The sequence below is a fragment of the Pipistrellus hanaki genome (assembly GCF_964339955.1).
Source record: "Pipistrellus hanaki genome assembly, chromosome: 2".
NCBI classification, from domain to species: domain Eukaryota; kingdom Metazoa; phylum Chordata; class Mammalia; order Chiroptera; family Vespertilionidae; genus Pipistrellus; species Pipistrellus hanaki.
In genome coordinates, this window is record NC_140504.1 from 131,830,309 (window position 1) to 131,851,348 (window position 21,040).

Sequence of the window (21,040 nt, forward strand, 5' to 3'; positions counted from 1 at the left end):
CCCACCCCTGATGTAAATGTTAGGTGTAATTATTTATATGTAGAATGGTTGTTTAAATATTAACTACCCTGGGAATAATTTTCATTAAATGCTACTTACCAGTGCTACAGAATATCTCATGAACCTAGGGTCATTCATATAATCTCTTGTCTATACCCACACAAATTTTCTGATTTATTCACAGGTATTTTATTTTTCTGGTGTGTTGTTGTCTTCATGCGTGTGTATGTGTGTGTGTGTGTGTGTGTGTGTGTGTGTGTTCATAAATATCATCATTTAATCCCTTTCCTTCATTGTTCTCCCATCTCATCCATTGAGACTTCCTGATGTTGGAGTCAAGGGCAAGATGTGGAACTGAAGGCACCCGATGCAGACAGAGGGGAGCAGGTTCTTTCCTCTGGGCAGCACTCTGGGCGTCAGAGAAGCTCTTCACCCATGTCTCCTGAAGGAAAAACAAAACAAAACAAAACAAAACAAAACAGGGTGGGAGAAGCCTCTACACATCCTAAATGGGATGGTGGTGGAGAATCAGACATCTGTCTACCTTCTCTATTCATTAAAAAATATACGTGTACTGAGCCTGGTATGGCCAGCCAATGTGCTGGGCAAGAGAAGAAAAGGGTGGACATGCAGAAAAGCAGACAAGGTGGCCGATCCTAGCACCATGAGCTTCTTCAGGGCACAGTGACCAGACTTTCACATAGCAGATGCTCTCTAGGGAAGTACAGGCCCTGAGTGCTGGCCAGAAGACGGCCCAGGCACCTCAGAGCTCGGGACCCCGCCCACTCACCACTCGGGACCCGCCCACTGGATGCTAGCCGACACAGCTTGGATCCCGCCCCTTTGGCGGCAGCAACAGCGGCTGCGCAGAACTCGGAGGCACAAGCACGAGGGCACCCAGCTGTCAATCAGGCGCGGGGTGAGCTTGGTGCGGCGGGAGCGGCGGGGAGGCGGCGGTGGCGATGGGACCCCAGCGAGAGATCTGCGGCTAGCAGGCTGCACTTGCTCCACGGGTCCAGGGATTGGAGGGGACAGGTAAAGCCCAGGGTGCGGTGATCTATACTCGGTTTGTCCTCCAGTTCTCCCTCTCCTTCCTCTCTCTCTCTCTCTCTCTCTCTCTCTCTCTCTCTCTCTCTCTCTCTCTCTTCTCATCTCTCTCTCTCTCCCCCTTCCCTCCCTCTCATTTCTCGTCACGTGTATTAATGTGCATAAATCTACAAAATCCACGAACAAATCAGGGTTTGCAAACTCCATGCTTTGACGATTTGTTATGTAAGAATTTGGAAGGTATAGGGGGAAACTTAAGAGTTTCTTAACTGTGAGACAAGGTAAGTTGTATATTAAGTAAGAGTAAATGTTGTGTATTTGGAGTTTGGGAAGCTGGTTTGATTTGTTTTCCAGGCTGAATTTAACCCCCACTTGCTCTCCCCACTCCTTTGCCACTTCTGAAAATGTCTAAGTATTTTGATATTATCTCAGGACCTAATTCTTGTGTGGTTAGAAAGGGGGGTTGAGTAGGGGTCATACTAAGGCTGATGACCTCAAAGAAAACGGAGCTGCAAATTAAACAGCTGGTTTTCTGTTTGTTTTTTGTTTGGTTCCTGGCTCAGTAGCAGAAATGTTTTCAGAACCTTGGAGAGCTCCTTGGCTCCAGGCCAGCCTTTGGTGAAGGGCAAGTGTGGAGTCAATTCCTGCAAAGAAAACCGGCAGGGTGGGGGTGGGGGTGTGTGTGCAGCAACTGATAAAGAATGGAAATTTAATTGATACAGGTACAGATGAGAGAGAGTGGGTGGGTGGGCGGGTGGAGAGAAGGGAGGGAAGAGGAGGGAAGGCGAAAGGGGAGAAAGAGAGGGGAAGGGAGGGGAGGGGAAAGTAAGGGGGAGAAGGAAGGGAAGTTGCTTGTTTTCTTTTGCTTATCAGATTCAGGATATCTACAAAATAAAAATTTGGAGCAAAGAAAGGAACCTCGGAGAAAATTTGGCTATGATTCATATGCACTGAACCTACAAAATACTGAAAACAGTTAAACAGTTCTCAACTAGGTTTATTCAACCTCAAATCTTTGAGGTTTTCCTTAAATAAAATGGGAATTGTTCATCAGAAAGAATTCTTAATGATCTCTTGAAAAATATGCCCCCAGTTATTATTTTATTTTGCATGACTAGAGTAATGCATGAAACCAATAGCTCTATTGCTGGCAATGACTTTTTAATTAAATTTTGCATGGGCACCTGGTTTTCTTAGTCAGATGAAAAGTAAAATTATCAGGATAGGAAGAAAATAGATATAGGAGTGAAAACCAACCTAATGGGTAAATCAACCAAAGAGTCTTAATAAGTCTATAGTGTATGTACTAGATCAGAAAGTTCAATGGCTATAAAACTCACTTATTTTATAATATAATAGAACAGGCACCAAATAGATTTCTTTTGGAGTATCTAGGAAGCATGTAATCTTTTTACTTATAATTTGTAAAGTACAAATGAATCAGTCTAAGTGGTATTATTTACTGCATGGGATATAATTTATATAAAAATCATAATAGTGTTTGCATAATGTGTTATAGTTTACAGGGCTCTTTTCATTTGTATTATCTTATTTACTCTATAAACTCACAAGAGCCCATTAAAAAGTTACAAAATGTTATACTTTTGTTAAAAAGCTATCTCTTTTCTTGAACAAGAAGTTCTTTGTTAATGTTTTTGTTAACATTAAAATGATTCTTTATAATTTGTAAAAATGGCTTATGAAAGTTAGGTTTTTATCTAGATCACATTCTTCAGAGATTTTTTTTTTTCTTAAATAGGCTTGAAGAATGTGCCATTAAGAAGAAAGGTCAAAGAGTAAATAACAAAAAGAGGAAGAGGACTTCAAAGGTCAGACTCAAACCTTGTCACGTGTTGATTTATGAGCACCTTGTCATTTGCATGTAGACAAATAAGAGATTTTAAAAAATATGGGTTCTTTTCATTTTGATTTTAGACATTATATAGTTTTCTTAAAAATACATCTTGAAGGAGTAAAATAATAAAATAATTGCATGTCATCACCCCTCCTTTAAAAATTACCTGGTAGATGCATAGCCATTGATTTCCAGGGTATAAAAAGCTCTAAGATAGAGCCATGAACTCTACCACTATTACAGGAGAATGAAATACCTTTGAAATGATCTAGAAACACATTTTCAAGTTTCAAGGTTATGCTTATATAATTCTAGGATGTTGCTTAAGAAATGAAAAAGCTGTGAACAGGCTTTCACTTCTTCCTGCATCTACTGTGAGTCTGAGTCTTTTAAGTGAATTGACCTTTTGGTTTGGTGCTGGGTAAATGGTCTAAATCAGCCATGTGCCTATACCTTGCAGAGCTGGCCCTGTGGAAAAGTGGCTCTAATGGGAACCTCACTCTCATTATCTCAGAATGATTTTATGAGAGAGAAAAGCAGTATGAAAATGGAATGATATTTCAAGTAGAATAAATAGAACAGGGCCTGTGCCTGGACTCAACAACTGACTCACACACAGAGCCATGGGAAAACACTCATCCCTTTTATGCCTCAATTTTCTGTCAGTCTTCTCTCAAGGAGGCCATGAAGACAAGTAATATAAAGTCAGTAATATTCTTAGAATTTCATGAGGCATAAATATTTATTTCTGTTTTCATGGCTATGAACATTTTTTAAGTAAAATAAAAAGTAACTACATATACTAGACAAATTCAAATTTCCAACAAATTGACACTGTAGTATATTGGCATACATAGAAATCAAAATAACACATGTGTGAGTTTATTTGCCAAATAGAGGAATTGTTCAAGGGATTCTCAGTAATTGTACTTCTGCTGCAAATGGAACGGTATTGATACTTGTTCCACTGCAATTATTGCCTTATGAGGACTTCTCCTTCAAATCCAAGGGTCTATTGAGAACAGACTGTGCCCTGCTCATCTTTGTAACAGTATCTCACATAATCTAGCACATAATTAGGGCTTTAGAAAACACTGAAGGAACAGAGGAATGACAAATGAAGGACCACTCAGGCCATCACCCACATCAACCCAGGCAGAGCTCTGTGCCAAGAAGTTTCAAAGTGCTTTAGATCAAAGTGGTAAACAGGACAGAAGTCCCTGCCCTTGTGAAGCTCACAGTCTATCATGTACCTGGCCTTCATGGCATACATAATGGATATCAGGTAGTAACAAAAACAATGAAGACAAACAGATTTTACAGGGAGATAGAGATTGATAGAGGGTGAAATTTAATATGCAGATTGCAGAAAACCTCTCAAAAAGAGTTTGGAAGGGAAATGATTTTCTCCTCTTATGGGTTTCTGGGATATGATAGGTATGCTGTGCTGCTAAGAACTGAATATCCATTTAATGTATAAGTGTACATGCAATTGAGATAGAGAGATTACAAAAAAATTTAAAACAAATGGATGGATCCTCACTTATCAGTACCTAGAATGTCCTCAGGAAGAACAAGAACAACTGTCTCTTCATAGATGACCAAGAAACCAGAGTTGCTTGAGCTCCATCAAAAGGGCCATGTTAGTCCATTAGACATGACTCTGACTTATGAACTGGGAGGTCAAAGTTCGATTCCCCAGCAGTGCACATGCCTGAATTATGGACTTGATCCCCAGTGAGGGTGTGCAGGAAACAGATGCTCAACAATTCTCTCTCATCATTGATGTTTCTCTCTCTTTCTCTATACCTCTGCCTTCCTCTGTGAAATCAATGAAAGTATATTAAAAAAATAAAAAAGATGGCCATGCTGGAAATGAGGATGCAACAGGCTCCACAAGAAGTGTTTATAAAATGAATATTCACAGAATTCATTTAAATACAATACTGGAAATATTTTCACTCACCTCTTCCACCCCTTTTCATGCATTTCTTGGGGTACTAAGGGTTTCTTAAAAAAGGGGAGCCCTCTAGGATCAGTCACTTCACAACAGTCATAGATTTAACATTACTGTTTTTGCTGTTGATACTGCTATAGCTATTGAAATACAAATATCAGAATTCTCATGGAACTTGCTCATTAAGCAAATAATGAGCCAAGCTCAAAAGCCTTTAATATATCTTCTATTTCTTCTCTAATTACTCAGTTCTTAATGAGGCCCCGTGTATCCTATTTATGATACTGGATGTATTATTTAAGCAGGTAGATTCCAATTACTGTAACATTTTCTATATTGGGCCAAAAGTTGCTGGCTTATGTATGAGGAATGTAACTCTTTGTTGAGATTTTGTAGGGGAAACATTCTCATTCCATTTTGTTGTATTTTAACATTCATGTTCTTCCCAGTGATCATTCTTCTCTTGGAGTTAATCCAAAGTTATATGTATGAACCTCTAAGGCCCCAGGAACTACTATTGTGGGCTACATACAATGATACTGAAGTTAATTTATTAAACAAACCAAACACAACCATTTATTCTACTAAATACCAAGTAACTAACCCAATTAGTAGCTTATACGCTCTTTTGAACTGAAGTTCCCTACATACAATAGTAAAGCAGAATTTGGGACAATGACAATCAATTAATGAGAGTTTAGAAGGAGGTGGGAAATTAGTAAACCCCATTCTTTATCCAACAAAAATAATTGACCCTCTCTGTAGATTCACGGCCAAAGACTCCTGCACCACTATATCTAGACAGAATGAGAGTACAACCATCTTATTTTAAGGTTTAAAGCCAGAGCCCAGAGTGGTTAATGAGTTTGCCTGAGATGACATAACCAGTAAATTGCAGATCAAGAACTAGCATTAAAGTCTATTCTCTGCTCTGATGGGTTAGCACAGTGCAGACCACATTGCTGTGCTTGGAGAAAGGAGAAAGGCTCATTAGGATTCCTTTTCTGGAATGTATCTAGCATCACTAAAATCCATTCTGACTTAGAGTATAGCCTTCCATCACTCAGCCTCAAAAACATTTGTTTTATCACACTTCCTGTCTCTCTTATGATTTTACCCATGTTGTGTTTAACAAAGTTGCATTGTGAGTCTCATTCTATAAAGCAGAAACAGTTAATCTGGTGTGCTGGAGACAAGCTGTGCAGGGAATGACTAAAATATATCACCCAGTGCTACTCTGCATGAAAGCTCAATCCCAAGGAAGAATGACTTCAGAAACAAAGAAAAATAAGTCTTACTATTGCTATGAGGGATTCTTTTTCTCCCATAATATCTATTTTTGCCCTTTTTTATGTTAAAGTTCCTGACACTTTATAGAAAAATCTGAAAATATATATTTGAATAAGTTGGTTCTAATCATCTAAGTATGTGACTCAGTGCATGTATTGTCATGTTTCATCTGCTCCCTGACTCATGGTATAACCTTTAGCAGATGATTCATCTATGCCTCAGTTTCTTCAGTAGCAAAGCAGAATTGGTAATAATAATCCTATCACCTTTTGACTGAGATTTTGTTAGAATGTCTTAAAAGAAAGTGCCCTTAAAAGTGTTCTACTTGTAAATCACTAGTCATAGTCCTTATTAATCATCTTCATTTTACAAGCATTAAGTAAATAGTACTAAAGAAGTCATCCTGGCATTTAAAATATGAAAACTAGGTTAACAAAAGAAGACATTGGCCATGAATCCACAGACTGAGTCAATGCTTTTTGTTGGATAAACAACTAGGTTTACAAAATCTGATCCATCAGACTTTGCTGTTCTAATTAGGCAAAGTACATTCTACACTCTTGATTTGAAATGTTTAAAAGCTAAAAAAAAAAAAGTCTCTCTTGATCTCTCCTCCTAGATCAGTGGTTCTCAACCTTTCTAATGCCGCAACCCTTTAATATAGTTCCTCATGTTGTGGTGACCCCCAACCATAAAATTATTTCCATTGTTACTTCATAACTGTAATTTTGTTACTGTTATGAACTGTAATGTAAAATCTGTGTTTATATCATGGGGCAAAAAAGTGTTAAATATCCCTGGCTTCAACTTTGCTTTTAGCCCATGAGTCTAGTATGTCCAACCAAACTAAGTGGCCACACAGGGACACTGGATACAAATTTACATTATTTTTTCCTTGTGGATATGCACAACTACTTGGCTTCTTGATAAGTAATTCGAAATATTTATTATATCTTCTGTTAACTTGAATTATAGCACAAGCCCTGGTTCAATTGTGAAAATGCCCTTCTATATTGTTCCTTGCTTTGCATTTTGAGATTATGTCCACACAAGGAAAACAATCTAGAGGATAATTGAAAAATCTGAACAATATTTTATACCTCCAGCTACACAATACTCTGTTTATATGGAGATCAGAAAACCAAAGAAAAAAAACAGAGAATAACTGAGAATTTTCTTGCTCACTAAAATTGTTATCCCTCATTAATTACTTTCCCCCACTATGGATTAATAATTAAATGCCTTTCTCCATGGGTAATGATTAGGTCAACCAAGAAGAAGGCAGGGTCCCAAACAACCTATCTGGAATATAGTTTCATTTAACAATTATCTGAATTCTTATTCATACTAGCCACTTCATAAAAGATAATAAAAGCTGGGTCTACTCTCTACATTATGCTTTGGCATCTCACATGGACAGATGTAACCACAAATAATTACTGAACTACCTGATATTACAGTTATTGAGGTGTAAATTATTGCCCAAGTCATTTGTGATTAATAAAGCAGAAAGCACAAGTTTCTCAGAAGCTTTTTAATAAAGCTTCTGTACAACTTGATAATTAGTTAAAATGTTAGAGCAAGATACATTAGATCCAAAGGCAGAATTTCAAACTACTAAGAGTAACACCATCTAGTTTCCACAAGGGAACACCATTGAGCATCTGAGAGGACAGCCCAAGACAAATTCCATCTGTAGAAAATAAGTGCCTACCTATTTCTTTACAAATAAATATAAAGACTATGGGATTCCAAGAGATTAAAGATTACTTTGTCAAGACAATGAAAACTCAACCTCTTTGTTGCCATTTATCATGTCCTGCATGCTTACATTTTCACATAGTTTAAGTGAGCTATGATGTTATGTCTGATTTTACTCATGGAGAACAAATTCTAATCATTGAGTATTTACAGAAAGTTTGCATTAAGCTTACAAGAAGGCAGGTTTGAAAAGTGTCTTTTCTCTTAATAGCATTATTCAAATAAGCTGACACTACTCAGCCTGGTTCTCGTCTTTAATATGCCTTTTGATCCTGAGGCCAGAGCCCATGAGGCTGATGCACATGGATATTGTCATTCCAGCTGGGAAGGATGAGTTCTTGCAGCAATGTCTGTGGGTCCAAGTCAGCACCAGCTGCTGCTGAGGGCGGGTACCAGCGCTATGGAGTCCGGTCTTATCTGCACCAGTTTTATGAGGACTGCACCACCTCAATCTGGGAGTATGAGGATGATTTCCAGATCCAGAGATCACCTAACAAGTGGAGCTCAGTATTCTGGAAGGTAAGTCAGAAGCATGTGTTTAACTTAGGAAATGCAACAGCTATTGGATATGGTAAGTACTGTAGAGCTGTAGAGAACACTGAGGTTAGGAACGGAACTAAATTTGTGCATCCCTCCTGGAGATAGTAGATACAGTTTGCTTCCCTTAGGAAAGTAGAATATAAACCTTGAGCTGAAGGAAGTCTCTAGACAGCATTTTTGTTGATTTTCAGGTTAAACATTAATAAATACAATTGCCCTCATTAATTATTATTTTTGCTACTGTTATTAATGTGTCACTAAATTCATCAATTGTGAAGCCATTCATTGGCAAAATACTATATGCTTTCAGCATCTCTTACAGTCTTGGTGAGTATTATTTAACAAGTTATAATAATTACTAGAAAGGAAGTAATTGGGTATTTAAAGAGGGTAAATACTGGGACATAATAAAGTGGTCTGTATTCCAGCTCGAGCTCTACCAGATATATGATCATCAACTTCCTCTAATGAAGGAGCCTCACTGGACAGTATATTCAGTTATTCAACATATAATTAGTGAGCACCTATTCTGTGCCAAAATGTTGCAAAATGCTGGAGATTTTGGAGGGGTAAGCAAGAGGGGTAAAAGCCCTTGCTCTCATGGAACTTACCATCTATCATGGTAAACAGACCATAAAGAAAGAAACCACATAATAGAATGTCAGGTAGTGACAAGTACAATGAAGAGCAATAAGTCAGGAATAGAGGACAGGGAGTGGTGGAGGACAGGTATGTAGATATGCTGATCATAGAAAGGTTTCCATGGTAGATATTTGAGCAAATATGAGGATGAGCTGAGGGAGCAGACCATAAAATTATCTAGGGAAAATAACATATCTAAAGCTCTGGAATGAGAATAAGTTTGATGTATTTGAAAAAATAATAAGAGGTACAGTCTTTTTGGAGTGGAATGAAATGGGGAAAAGGAAAGGTGATGGATTCAGGAAAACAACAGGGCTCAGATGACATATGTAGAGCCTTAGAGATGATAGTGAGGACTTTTGACTCTTACCTGGAGAACCATGAGAAGCCATGTGAACATTTTATGCAGAAGAATTATGTGATCAAATTAGTACTTTAACAGGATAATTCTGGCTAGTATACAGAAAAGAGGTTATAGAAGGAAAAGCATAGAAGCAGCTAGTATAGGAGCTATTAAACTACTCCAATAAGACATAATGATGACTTAAGGTGATGTTAGTGGAGATGGTGATAAGTAGTCAAATTTAGCATAAAGTTTGAAGGCCAAGCTGTCAGGACATGCTGAACTAGATAAAAGTAAAAGTGGAGTCAAGCATGACTCCAAGGCTTGTAGCCTGAGCTGTTTAGTGAATGGTGTTATCATATATTGGGATGGAGAACACAGGAGAGCAGTGGGATGAGTGGGTAACTAAGAGTTTGATTCCAGCTATCCAACCATGTTGGTGATGCCTGTTAGACACGCAAATGGAAATCTCTAGTGACAATTTAACTATACAGATCTGCAGTTCATGAATTGAGAGTCAGTGGTATAAAGAATGTATATAGCCGAAACTGGGTTGGCTCAGTAAATAGAGTGTTGGTCTGTGGACTGAAAGGTCCTGGATTCCATTCCGGTCAAGGGTATGTACCTTGGTTGTGGGCACATCCCCAGTAGGAGGTGTGCAAGAGGCAGCTGATCGATGTTTCTTTCTCATCGATGTTTCTAACTCTCTATCCCTCTCTCTTCTTCTCTGGAAAAAATCAGTAAAATATTTTTTAAAAGAATATATATAAAGCACTAGACTAGATGAGATCCCCTAGGAAGACAGTAGGGACATAGAAGAGAAGGGTCATTGGGACATGCCAACATTTAGAAATAAAGAAAAGGCTGAGGCCGAAACTGGTTTGGCTCAGTGGATAGAGTGTCGGCCTGCAGACTGAAAGGTCCCAGGTTCGATTCTGGTCAAGGGCATGTACCTTGGTTGCAGGCACACCCTCAGTAGGTAGTGTGCAAGAGGCAGCTGATCTATGATTCTCTCTCATAGATGTTTCTAACTCTCTATCCCTCTCTCTTTCTCTCTGTAAAAATCAATAAAATATATTTTAAAAAAACGAAAAGGCTGAGGATTTGGGAAGGGGTTTTGAGAAGATACAGCCTTGCATGATGTTTCTGGTCCCCTCCAAGTATAACATTCTGTTCCCAGGGGTTTCCAATCATTCTGACTTTCTCCCACAATATCTCACAATTTTAGACACTGATATTGACATAAACTTGCAATTTATTGGCAATAGTGTAACAAGAGACAATGCAATATTATGATTATGAACATGGACTCTGTCCTCAGACTGCGTGGTTCAAATATCAGCTCTTCCATTTAATAGTTCTGCAACTTTGGACAGTAATTCACCTTAGTGGGACTCTTATGGTAATAATTATAGTACTAACTAGATAAAGTTGTGAGAATTAAATAAGATAATATTTACCTAGTGCTTAGAACAATGTACTCACTCAATAAGCATTCAATGTAGTAGTTACTATTACCAGGTGCCATATGGAACATTAAATCCTGAATTGGAAATAAAACTGGAAATCTAGTTAATAAACAAAATATTGGATAACAGTTGTTAACATAGATTATCCAAGACCTGTATTAATTAAAAATCTCACTAGGGTCATGTGCTCTGTACTAGAATTGGTCAAGCTATCATCCTTGCCCTGTCACCTCTGATGAATCCTTACTGGCCTGGACCGATGAAATAAAGAGCCAAGCTTGGCACATACTGTATTTACCCACAAAGTGGGTGGTTGCTTCAGTATGTGTCAAAAAACAAATATTTGCCTCACAGATCTGTTGTGCCAAGAGCCTAAAATGCCACTGCCATACAGAACATTGTCAGCATTTATGTGGATCCAAAGCACTGATGGTTATGTGATTTATGCTGCTGTAAGTTGATCAAATAATAAAAAAGTTTGTATTTGAAATAAAGAACTCACAGTAAATTACCAACCCCAGGTTTCAGATTTTAATATTCAATATTTTCTCCCTTTTATTTTTATTATTTTTAAATATATTTTATTGATTTTTTACAGAGAGGAAGAGAGAGGGATAGAGAGTTAGAAACATCTATGAAAGAGAATCATTGATCAGTTGCCTATTGCACACCCCCTACTGGGGATGTGCCTGCAACCAAGGTACATGCCCTTGACCAGAATCAAACCGGGGACCTTTCAGTCCACAGGTTGACACTCTTCCACTAAGCCAAACTGGTTTCGACCCTTTTATTTTATACAAACAGAATCAAAAAGTATTCTTGTAGAGAAGAAAAACAGGCAAAATCCATAGCCTCATAGAGATTATATTATAGCAAAATCCAAATCTTAGACTCATATTCCAATCATTAACCTGGACTGGGCATTCAGAACCCTTCATTCAACGTGAATAACCTAGGAATCACTGTCTTAGAGACCTCACCCCTACAAATGGAATAAACCAACCACCCTTGCCTTTCCTCATTGTAAATATAAATGAATTCATTTCAGTAGATTTTTGAAGTGCTCTCTACCAATACAGAGAAAGGAACTGTCTATGCATATGTTTCTGTTATTATTCTTTTTTATTTTATTTTATTTTATTTTTTCATTTCAAATTGCATATGTAGGTGGTTCAAGCTCTGAGCTTCCCCTTCCCCTCTTCCATTATAATGTTGCCATGGTCATGTTGATATCTCCCTGGGGACTCGGCTCATAGTGTCTCAATGGGACTCTGCCCTCAAACCAGCTCCCTGGCAGTGGGCAGCATGGAGGGGTTAATGAGAATGGGGATTGGAATCAAATGGGGCTGAGGTAGATTATTTGCTCTGTCATATGAATCTACATAGCATCCATCTCACTGTGCTATTCTTTCTACAGATGTTTATAGGTCCACTATGCACAAAATATGTGTTAGACTCTGGAGTTCAATTGTGAATAAAATGCTATTCTTTACTTGTGAATAAGGCAAATTACTAATATAGCAAATGGAAAAGATAGACACATACAAAGATTGTTACAATCCTAAATTCTAAACATTTCCTTAGAAGTAGTCAAAGTAGTTAGAAGCACAGGATGGGGAGAACCTGATGCAGCTGCTCCCCCTCTTTTCTCTCTAGACCTTCCTCCTATCTGCCCCGATCTCTCCATTTTCCCCTCTAAGCTAAGTCAGAATTTAAACTTACTTTTATTTCTCTTCAAAGTATTACTAGATATTAAGGAGATGATTTCATACTAGAAATGAGAAACACTATGGAGGCCTCTTAACAGACAATCCATGTGATGTTCGTTGTATTTTTAAATGTTTTTCTTAGGACTTGAAGAATGCATTAAGAAGGATATGTCTACCAATGGAAACCATGAGAATGCTATTGTGATTATCAGAGCAAGATATAGTAATGGTTTGAGCCATTAGAATAGCTGTGATAATTCAAGGTTCAAGAGAACTTTATGAGATAGAATCCATATGATTTAACTCACTATTAACTATCAATGTAAGGAAAGAGTCAGTGAATGGGTGGCTGGCAGGAACACAGATAGGAAAAATGGAAAGGAAGGAAGGAGTACCATTTTGAATATTTGGGTTGATGAGTTTTAGGGATATACTCTTGTCTCTCCCCCCACTTCCCCACTGAGTGCTCCCAGTTACTACTATGACTATTTTTAGGGGAGTGTTTATCATATAGGACTGTAACAATCCTCCTATTGACTTATAAATATGAGGCTAGAGACCAGGATAATTATTTAGGCTCAAGTTGTGAAGATTTGGAAGTCATTGGTATATAGGTGGTATTGAAACAGATTAGGTCAGCAGCAGATTAAACATTAGAAAGAAAATATTGAACAAAGGGTATGAATCAAGGTGGAAGCCTCGAAAACACCAATAATTAGGAACAATGTCTGGCAAAGCAGGATGAGAGTAGGTTGTTAAAGGGGAAGATGTAAAAAAGAGAAGAGAGTTGTATCAGGGGTAAACAATAGGTGAGGATTTGAAGGAAGCATGAGTGTTTAACACAATGACTGCAGAATATTCAAATGAGATAAGAAAAATCACATGGCATTTGAAAATTAGGAGGTCATTAGTGACCTCAGAGAGAGAAATTTCATGGAGGACCAAACTTGGCTGTCAAAAGCAGGAATGACTTGAAGCAGTAGCTAGTGAGGATCACAGAGTTTTAGAACAGATATTGAAGATTGAAGCAGCTGGATGTGTTCATGTGCGAGAGAGGAACAGAGCCTCTGTGAAGTAGAAGAACTAATGCAGGATAATGGGTACCACCACCCAGGTGAAGGGAGCTTGAACCCTGTAGGAGGTAAGGCATGTAAAAGGACCTAGATACTAGTCTGGCATAGGTTTTCAACTTTGTAAAGCTCAATGTCTCGACAGGTAGGTCAGGCAAGAAGGTCAGGGATTAAGCTAGAATTTGTTATCTCTGCTGGCAAGCTGACACTACTCATAAGTCAGCTCCTGCTAAGGAGAGGTCAGCAGCAGCCCTCAGGGCTAATGAAGAAGAAAAGCCAGTCTTCACTCTTGATGTGCTTCCCCTGAATTACCTCTAACCCAGATGGCTCCTTTCACATTTAGCTCCATCCAGCATTTCCCCCCACATGCTGCTCTTCCCTGCCATACTAGTTCTTGCTTCCAACAGTCATTACTGCCTCCTTGCTGCCAGAACAGCTGCGTTGCTACTGCTGCCAAATCTGTTCATTGGAGTAAACTGCATTTTCAGAACTCATCAGCTCACGGAGATACAACGAAGGGGATGTTGGTCAAAATAACAGCATTCTCTGGCTTGTTGCCCCCAGCAGCAGAATTTCTGGAATCCAAGTTTTCCTCCCTATCCAGTCCTCTCTTCCAACAGCAAGGAGTGAGTTTTCACACATGCTCCCTCCCCACAGCCAGGGGAATCACCAGAAACTACAGTTGAAAAACTGTCCTTGCTGCTGTCTTTAAGCTTTGTCACAGCTTGGGGAGGTCTTTCTCTCTCACTATTGGTATTAATCTGAGCACCCCACAGCTCTGGACTGCTCTGGTATGCCTGGGGAGGCCCTTTGCCACAAAGTATTTCAACTCTTCTGCGTGGCCCTAAACAGGGCTGCTTTGCTCTCTTCAACCCTCTAAAGATCTATGTATTGCATTTTTTAAAACTCCATTTAATAGAGCCCTTATCTTCTTAGATCTAGGACCACTGCAACTTAGAGACAGTGTGATATTGAGCATCTCTCTCAAGATTTTTTATTCTTTCCAGTATTCCAAATTAAGCTGATGCATGCCAGCATCCCTCCCCATCTCCATTATATGCTGAGGGAAGTTAAGATGCAGGGAAGTTTGATTCCATCTATGCTCCTTCATACTTACCATCCCAACTTCTCCCTGATGTGTTTTAACAGGTTTAGAGTGCCTCTCTTGGAGCATCTCTTAAAGATTCCCATTAGACTTACATTCGTGGTACCTTCAGACTCTTTGGAGGTAGCTTTTCATTACATCGTATTTCCCTCCACAGATGGTAGGCATCTATCTCTCTGGTACATGGATATCACAAGGAAAAGGGAGAAGGCTCAGGGAGGCCAGCCACTTTTCAGTTCTTAAAGTGAGCAGACATTTTGCCATCTACAAGTCATAGTTTGCCTTTTAGCCTTTGACGGCTATTCCAAAGCATGAATTTTGAACCCTAGAGCACTGCTCAATTGAAGAGCAGACTGCTCTGAGAATCAATGACCTGGCTCCATATTCAGCAGCCTGGTGGTTCATGTTAGCCAGTCAGGAATATTTATTGAGCACAGGCTGGAATCAGAGCTGTGGAGAGACAAGACAGAAATAGAAGCTGGAGAGCATTGGCCTCAGTTACTCTTAAGAAATTTAGAAGCTAAGATGGATACATTTTTGCTGCCCTCAATTTTTGAAAATTATTGCCAGTTCTTAGGGAGGAAGGTAATTTAGTGACATATGAAACAAGTCACCATGGATATTTAAGTTAATTTAGTTTGTGCATTCAAAATTTTCCAATGTGAGTCATTTTTTAAGTTATGTTTAAATAATGGTTAGTCTTTGATGGTGAATTTATTCACCACCATTTTTAGAAAAATGTAGAAAGCTATTTGAAATTATAAAATAGAAAGCTATTTTATAACCCAATTTTTTTCTGTACTACTTATGTCTTATGGAGAATAGTTTCTCTCTCTTTTTTTTTTTTTTTTCAGAAGAGATTATATTGACTTTTTTTGTTTGTTTTTCAGTTTCCTCACACTATTACATAATGGAATTTTGTCCATTTCTGGTAACAAAACTTTGTTGTAATAAAAGCAAATAATATCAGGCAGCATACAAAATCATAATTGGTGAAGTATCATGGGAGAATAAAAGAGGTGGAGAGCTTAGAAGACCTGGGATAGAGGCCAATCAAACCATTTGCTAATTATAGGACCTTTAACTATGCTTCTTCAACCCTATAAAACACAGCGTTTGATAGGTGAAATAGGAATAAAAATATCTACCTCTCGTAAGGCTGGTGAGGATAAAGTGAAAAGCACATCTAGCACTAGGCCTAAGTGATAATAGATGTTTTCAGCAAAAGATCACTGCCACCATTCCAATGCGAACAAGAGTCCCCAATGCCCAGTGTGGTAAAAGTAGAAACTTTACTCAGTTAAAACAGTTTGCAAACTGGAGAAACTCAGCCTCCAGCAGAAACTGAAAGTCAGCTCCCCAAAGACCAAGGAAAGGTTGCCTTATATAGGAAAAGCTTCCACCTTGGTCCCAGATTAGTCTATTTTTATGTAAATCGGGAATCCAAATTTCCACAGTTCGATTGGTCCAAATAGCAGTGTCTCGGTTGGCTGGAATCCTATTCTGATTGGTTATTATGGAGCTGCTCTGATTGGTCAGTAAATATGTAAATGAGGGGATAGCTCTGTAGCTCTGATTAGATGAGGCAGGTCTCAGACTATTGGTTGAAATATGATGCCAGGAACTCCTTTATAAGAGTCAGCTCATTTTGAGCAGGAGTACAATTCAGGTGACTCACAGTTCAGCCTGTGGCTTTCTTATGAGACCTCTGCCAGCAACAGTTTTTAGACTCTGATTATGAATTTGAGTCCAATTAATCATCAGTTCTTCTTTGCAGATATATTTCTTCTTGAGGTTCACAATGCTCACTTATACTAATTTTCCTTTTGCCCTTTTGTTAAGGTCATGGGTTTGCAAATATGTTTTTTTTTTCTATTATATAAACCTTCTTTATTAGTGTATTACCATGGGATTTAATTAATAAATAAGTTAAGTAAACATACTTTAAATGTTCAAGATTAAATAGTGTTATGCATTTGGTTATTTTTCCTACCTTGTTATTCTAACTAAAAGCAATTAGAGACAGGAGGAAATGAGACATATGTTTAAAAAATAAATAACTATGTTAGCTGTTCTTTATTCTAAGTATTGAGCAATTGTAATGTGGTTGCCAATGTAGCGTAATTTTAAAAGAGGTACATTTCCAAACAATAACTACTTATTACAATGTATTACTTAGGCAAAGGACTAAGTCTTTCATGAATATCTCTTAGTCCTCATAACAACCCTATGAGGTGGGTACTATTATCATTTATCATTTTATAGGTGAGGACATTAATAAGACTATTTAAGTAACTTTCCTTATATGATTCATTGCTAGTTGGCAGTGCTAGAATCCAAGTCTGTGTCTGTTAATTCCAAACCTCTGAGTTTAAACCACCAAATGGTATATTACTTTCCATCTTCAGCATGTTACATTTTATTACAACTTGAGCTCATGTGGTGTAATTTCCATCTGCTATTCCTACCACTTCTCAGCATCTGCACAAGCCCAACCAAATAGCTCCCTGTTAGAGAAAGAGCACTGGCCTGGGGTCAGATATGTGGCTTCCAGCCCTGCCTCTGCAGCTTGCTAACTGTTCATCCTGGGTCGTGACCTACCCACTGAGAGGTTACATCTCCTCAACTTTAAATGGTTATGGTTCCATCCCCACAGACTTGGAGAAGGGGTAAGTAGTTAGTTACACAGACTGTCACTGTCTTCCAGCCAGAATCACCAGGAAATATCTATATGTGAACAGTTAACTTTATTAAGCATCATAGGGAGAGAGATGACACAGTAAAGGCTCCTGGACTATTTCAGTAAGGGAGTGTGAGGAAGGACATATAGGATGTGGGCTTTAGTTAGGTGAGTTGGGAGAGGGCCTAAGGGAATAAGAGCTCCCCCTAGATTGTCAGGGGCAATTCTATGATTGAATTTCTTAATGAGTCTTATCTGCAGGGAGAGACTAAAGCTGCAATTGGTCTAGAAGCAGCAGTCATTCATATTGGACGAGAGGAGAGGAGGTGTTGGGTATTTGACCTTGTTTTGGTCTGTGCTCAGAGAAAACTGCGAAGTAGTCTTACTTCATCCTGGGGCAGAAAGCACCTGTCTGTTGATGTTCTGTGGGACTGACTGTGCCAACAGGAGGACAACGTGGCCTCTCTGTGAGTTCTGGGCAGCTGCTCACAACATCAAGGCCAGGGTAGACTCAGGCCAGCTCCTGGATATCAGGGCTGCTTTTCTCTTCCTCGAGACCCAGTGAGACAATGTAAGCAGAAGGGAGCTTTGTCAACAACAAAGCATTGTGCACACCGAAAGCTCAGAGGAAAAATTAAGACAGCACTGCAGTTTCTGAAAGGTGCTCCTTTCACTGTCTTCTTTACCAGAAAATTATATAGGCTTCATATATGTATTTGGGGCTGGCTGGGAAAATCCACTCTCCCTCTTCCCCCCAAAACAAGGCCCATCCTGGACGGCTCGGGGAGAGCTGAGGCTCTGTGCTCACCTTTCTCGCTTTATTGTGTCTTTCTTTCTCTAGGTCGGACTCATCTCCGGCACCATCTTTGTGGTTCTCGGACTGACTGTTCTGGCAGTGGGTTTTCTTGTGCCCCCCAAGATCGAAGCTTTTGGTGAAGCCGATTTCATGGTGGTTGACACACATGCTGTCCAGTTTAATGGAGCCCTTGACATGTGCAAGCTGGCGGGGGCCGTGCTCTTCTGCATCGGGGGCACGTCCATGGCAGGGTGCCTGCTGATGTCAGTGCTCGCAAAAAGCTACTCCAAAGAAGAAAAATTCCTGCAGCAAAAGTTTAAAGAGCGAATCGCAGACATCAAGGCCCACACCCAACCCATTACAAAAGCTCCGGGCCCCGGGGAAACAAAAATACCGGTCACTCTGTCCAGGGTTCAAAATGTCCAGCCTGTCCTGGCCACCTGAACCCCTTCCCCCACCCTCTCCTCTCTGATTTACACACATGGCTACCATGGAGCAGGCCAGCGTTTGAGAAGACAAGGGTTTGGCCTTGATTTGCCCCGTGGCTGTCCTAGGCTGTGGGCAGCAGAGGGCATGAGTTCACACTCACTGGCTCAGTGGCCCTGGTGAGGGGGATGCCATGTGCCGACCGGAGCACAGGCACCAGCTGCTTAGAGGGTGCCTCGGTGTGCCCCCAGGAGCCCCCTGAAACTCCCCTCTAGTAGATTGTGGCTCCGTGTCATTTCCCGTGTTATTGGAAAGCCCTGGACATTTTAGACCAGCCTACCAGTCACTACCGTGACCCCTTCATTTTCTAATATTCGTTTTTCTATTCTTTCCTGTGTGGTGCTGCCTTCTGTTCCCATCTCATTACATGTAAGATATTGTCATATGTGTTCCTAGAAAAATCGAGTTCCCCGATTTTAACCCGAACATTATTAGTCTTTTCACTATATCTTAACATGAGGTACTTGAGATTGGATACATTTGTCAGAGATCTTTACAAATCCTTTCTGTTTAGGTTTGTTTGTTTGTTTGTTTGTTTGTTTCTCACTTAAGCTGAAATTGCCAACTCTAGAATCTTCAGAAAGAAGTTTATGTTGGGAGAATCTATGGACACAATGTACCCAAAAGCACATAATTAGAAACCAAGAAATTTGGGGACTTCCTACTGCTAACTAGCTGTGAGACCTTAGGGGAATAATTTAATTCCCCAGGCCTCATTCCCCCATCTGTATAATGGGGGTGCTGGGCTGTGATGTCTGAGGTTCCTTTTTTGCCATCGTCGCCAGGCCTCCCCCAAGTATGTTCATGATGCCCTTCGGTTCTCACCATGGTGAGGTGAGATTCTTTGAAACTTGGACTCCAGGAAAGCCTCCAAGTCAGTGGCCTCCATCCATCTACCCTTCAATATCCAACCCTGGCAGTTTCTAGGAGGCTGCCATATTTTTATAAAGACAATAGTAAGCCATCCTCAATTAAGAAACCACTGAGTAGATATTAACCTTGAAAGGGTTTTTTTTTCTCTCCAATAAGACATTTTATTCTCCAGCAAGATATTTGTCTCATCCCTTTGACTTGTATTAAATATGTGGATCTAAATGGACTGAGGAAAATGGAAGATGTGACCTTGGTATTTATTCTCTCAGAATTTGTGCCCTTTGGTGTTCTCCACCTCCCCCCTCCCCTTCCTTCACTGGATAAATAAAGTATGTGAACCAGCAGAACCCGAACTGCATTGTCATTCCTTCAGTGTGGCTATTTTCTCTCCATCATGTAATTTTCCATCCTGAGACTGAATGAGCTCTGCTGTTCCCTGGCTAAATGGAGGAATAAATGAAGCAATTAGTGCTCTTTTGTGCACACTGTTTGTTTTGCCTAGTCTAGCGTAAAACACGGGCAAATCGGTCCTCAGCAAGGATCACTGGCCAGATTTGGGAGAAATCCTTCCAGTTCCTCGTGTTCTTTACCTCCCTATGGAAATATTTTTTAAAAATTTATTCTTTGAAGCCTACAAGCCCCCGAGCACCTGCTCAAGGCAACAGCATTTGAAACCTCCCAGCAGTGCTTCTGTGTTGGGTACCAATGAGTCTCTGAGGACGAGACTGGACTTTACAAAAAAAATTATTGGTTGATTTGAGAGAGAGAGAGAGAAATGGACTTATTGTTCCAGTTATTTATGCATCCATTGGTTGATTCTTGTATGTGCCCTGATCTGGGATCAAACCTGCAACCTTGGCATATCAGGATGATGCTCTAACCTACTGAGATGGCTTTTAAAAGCCTTCAAAATGAGAAATAATAGCTGTAGGGCATGGGAGCTTTGGGGTATAGGCATGCTGGCAGCCACTAAAAAGAAGTTCTATTCCTCAAAGGCCTAAAAGGATTTGAGATGGATACAGTAGGATCTGGGTCTGAAAGATTAGCTTAGCCTAAGCCTGTCCTTCCTGTCCTGCCCGGGCCTTGAGAGAGTGGGGACTTATAAGGAGGAGGGATTGAGAGATTTTGTAGGAAAACAAAAGAGGCTGATTGGTATAGAAAACAGAAGTTTTTTTTGTTTTGTTTTTTAATTTATATAGGTTATAGATCCCCTAACATCATTAATTGCCTTACTTATTCAATGCATAAGCACATGGGACCACAAGCCAGAGATCTTGTAGGAAAGCAGAAAAGGCTCATTGGTATAGGAAACATAACTTGATCTTTGAAAAAAGCACAGGTCCTGGGTAATCTGAGGGCAGGGAGTAGCAGACCAAATGCTTTCTAAAGTGATTTTCAGGCTTGGTTGGGGAGACCT

At 39.6% G+C, this 21,040-nt stretch overlaps 1 protein-coding gene across 2 annotated transcripts; it reads left to right on the forward strand.

Moving 5' to 3' along the window:
* The first annotated feature begins 880 nt into the window (after window positions 1-880).
* NRSN1 (neurensin 1) lies at window positions 881-19,970 on the forward strand. 2 transcript variants are annotated; one of them, XM_084875200.1, is made up of 4 exons: window positions 881-1,035; window positions 2,807-2,876; window positions 8,232-8,429; window positions 18,310-19,970. In XM_084875200.1, the coding sequence occupies exons 3-4, from the start codon at window positions 8,241-8,243 to the stop codon at window positions 18,706-18,708; spliced, it is 588 nt and encodes a 195-aa protein (XP_084731326.1). In that variant the 5' UTR covers window positions 881-1,035; window positions 2,807-2,876; window positions 8,232-8,240; the 3' UTR covers window positions 18,709-19,970. The 2 variants fall into 2 exon arrangements, with proteins under 2 accessions (XP_084731326.1, XP_084731327.1); XM_084875201.1 differs by lacking the exon at window positions 881-1,035 and adding an exon at window positions 1,308-1,328.
* Window positions 19,971-21,040: the final 1,070 nt, after the last annotated feature.

What these genes read in the sequence shown, in the direction of transcription:
- NRSN1 (XM_084875200.1), top strand. Translation starts at nt 8,241, where the DNA reads ATGAGTTCTTGCAGCAATGTCTGTGGGTCCAAGTCAGCACCAGCTGCT. An exon ending in GGAGCTCAGTATTCTGGAAG is followed by an intron (nt 8,430 to 18,309) that starts GTAAGTCAGAAG and finishes TTCTTTCTCTAG; the next exon opens with GTCGGACTCATCTCCGGCAC.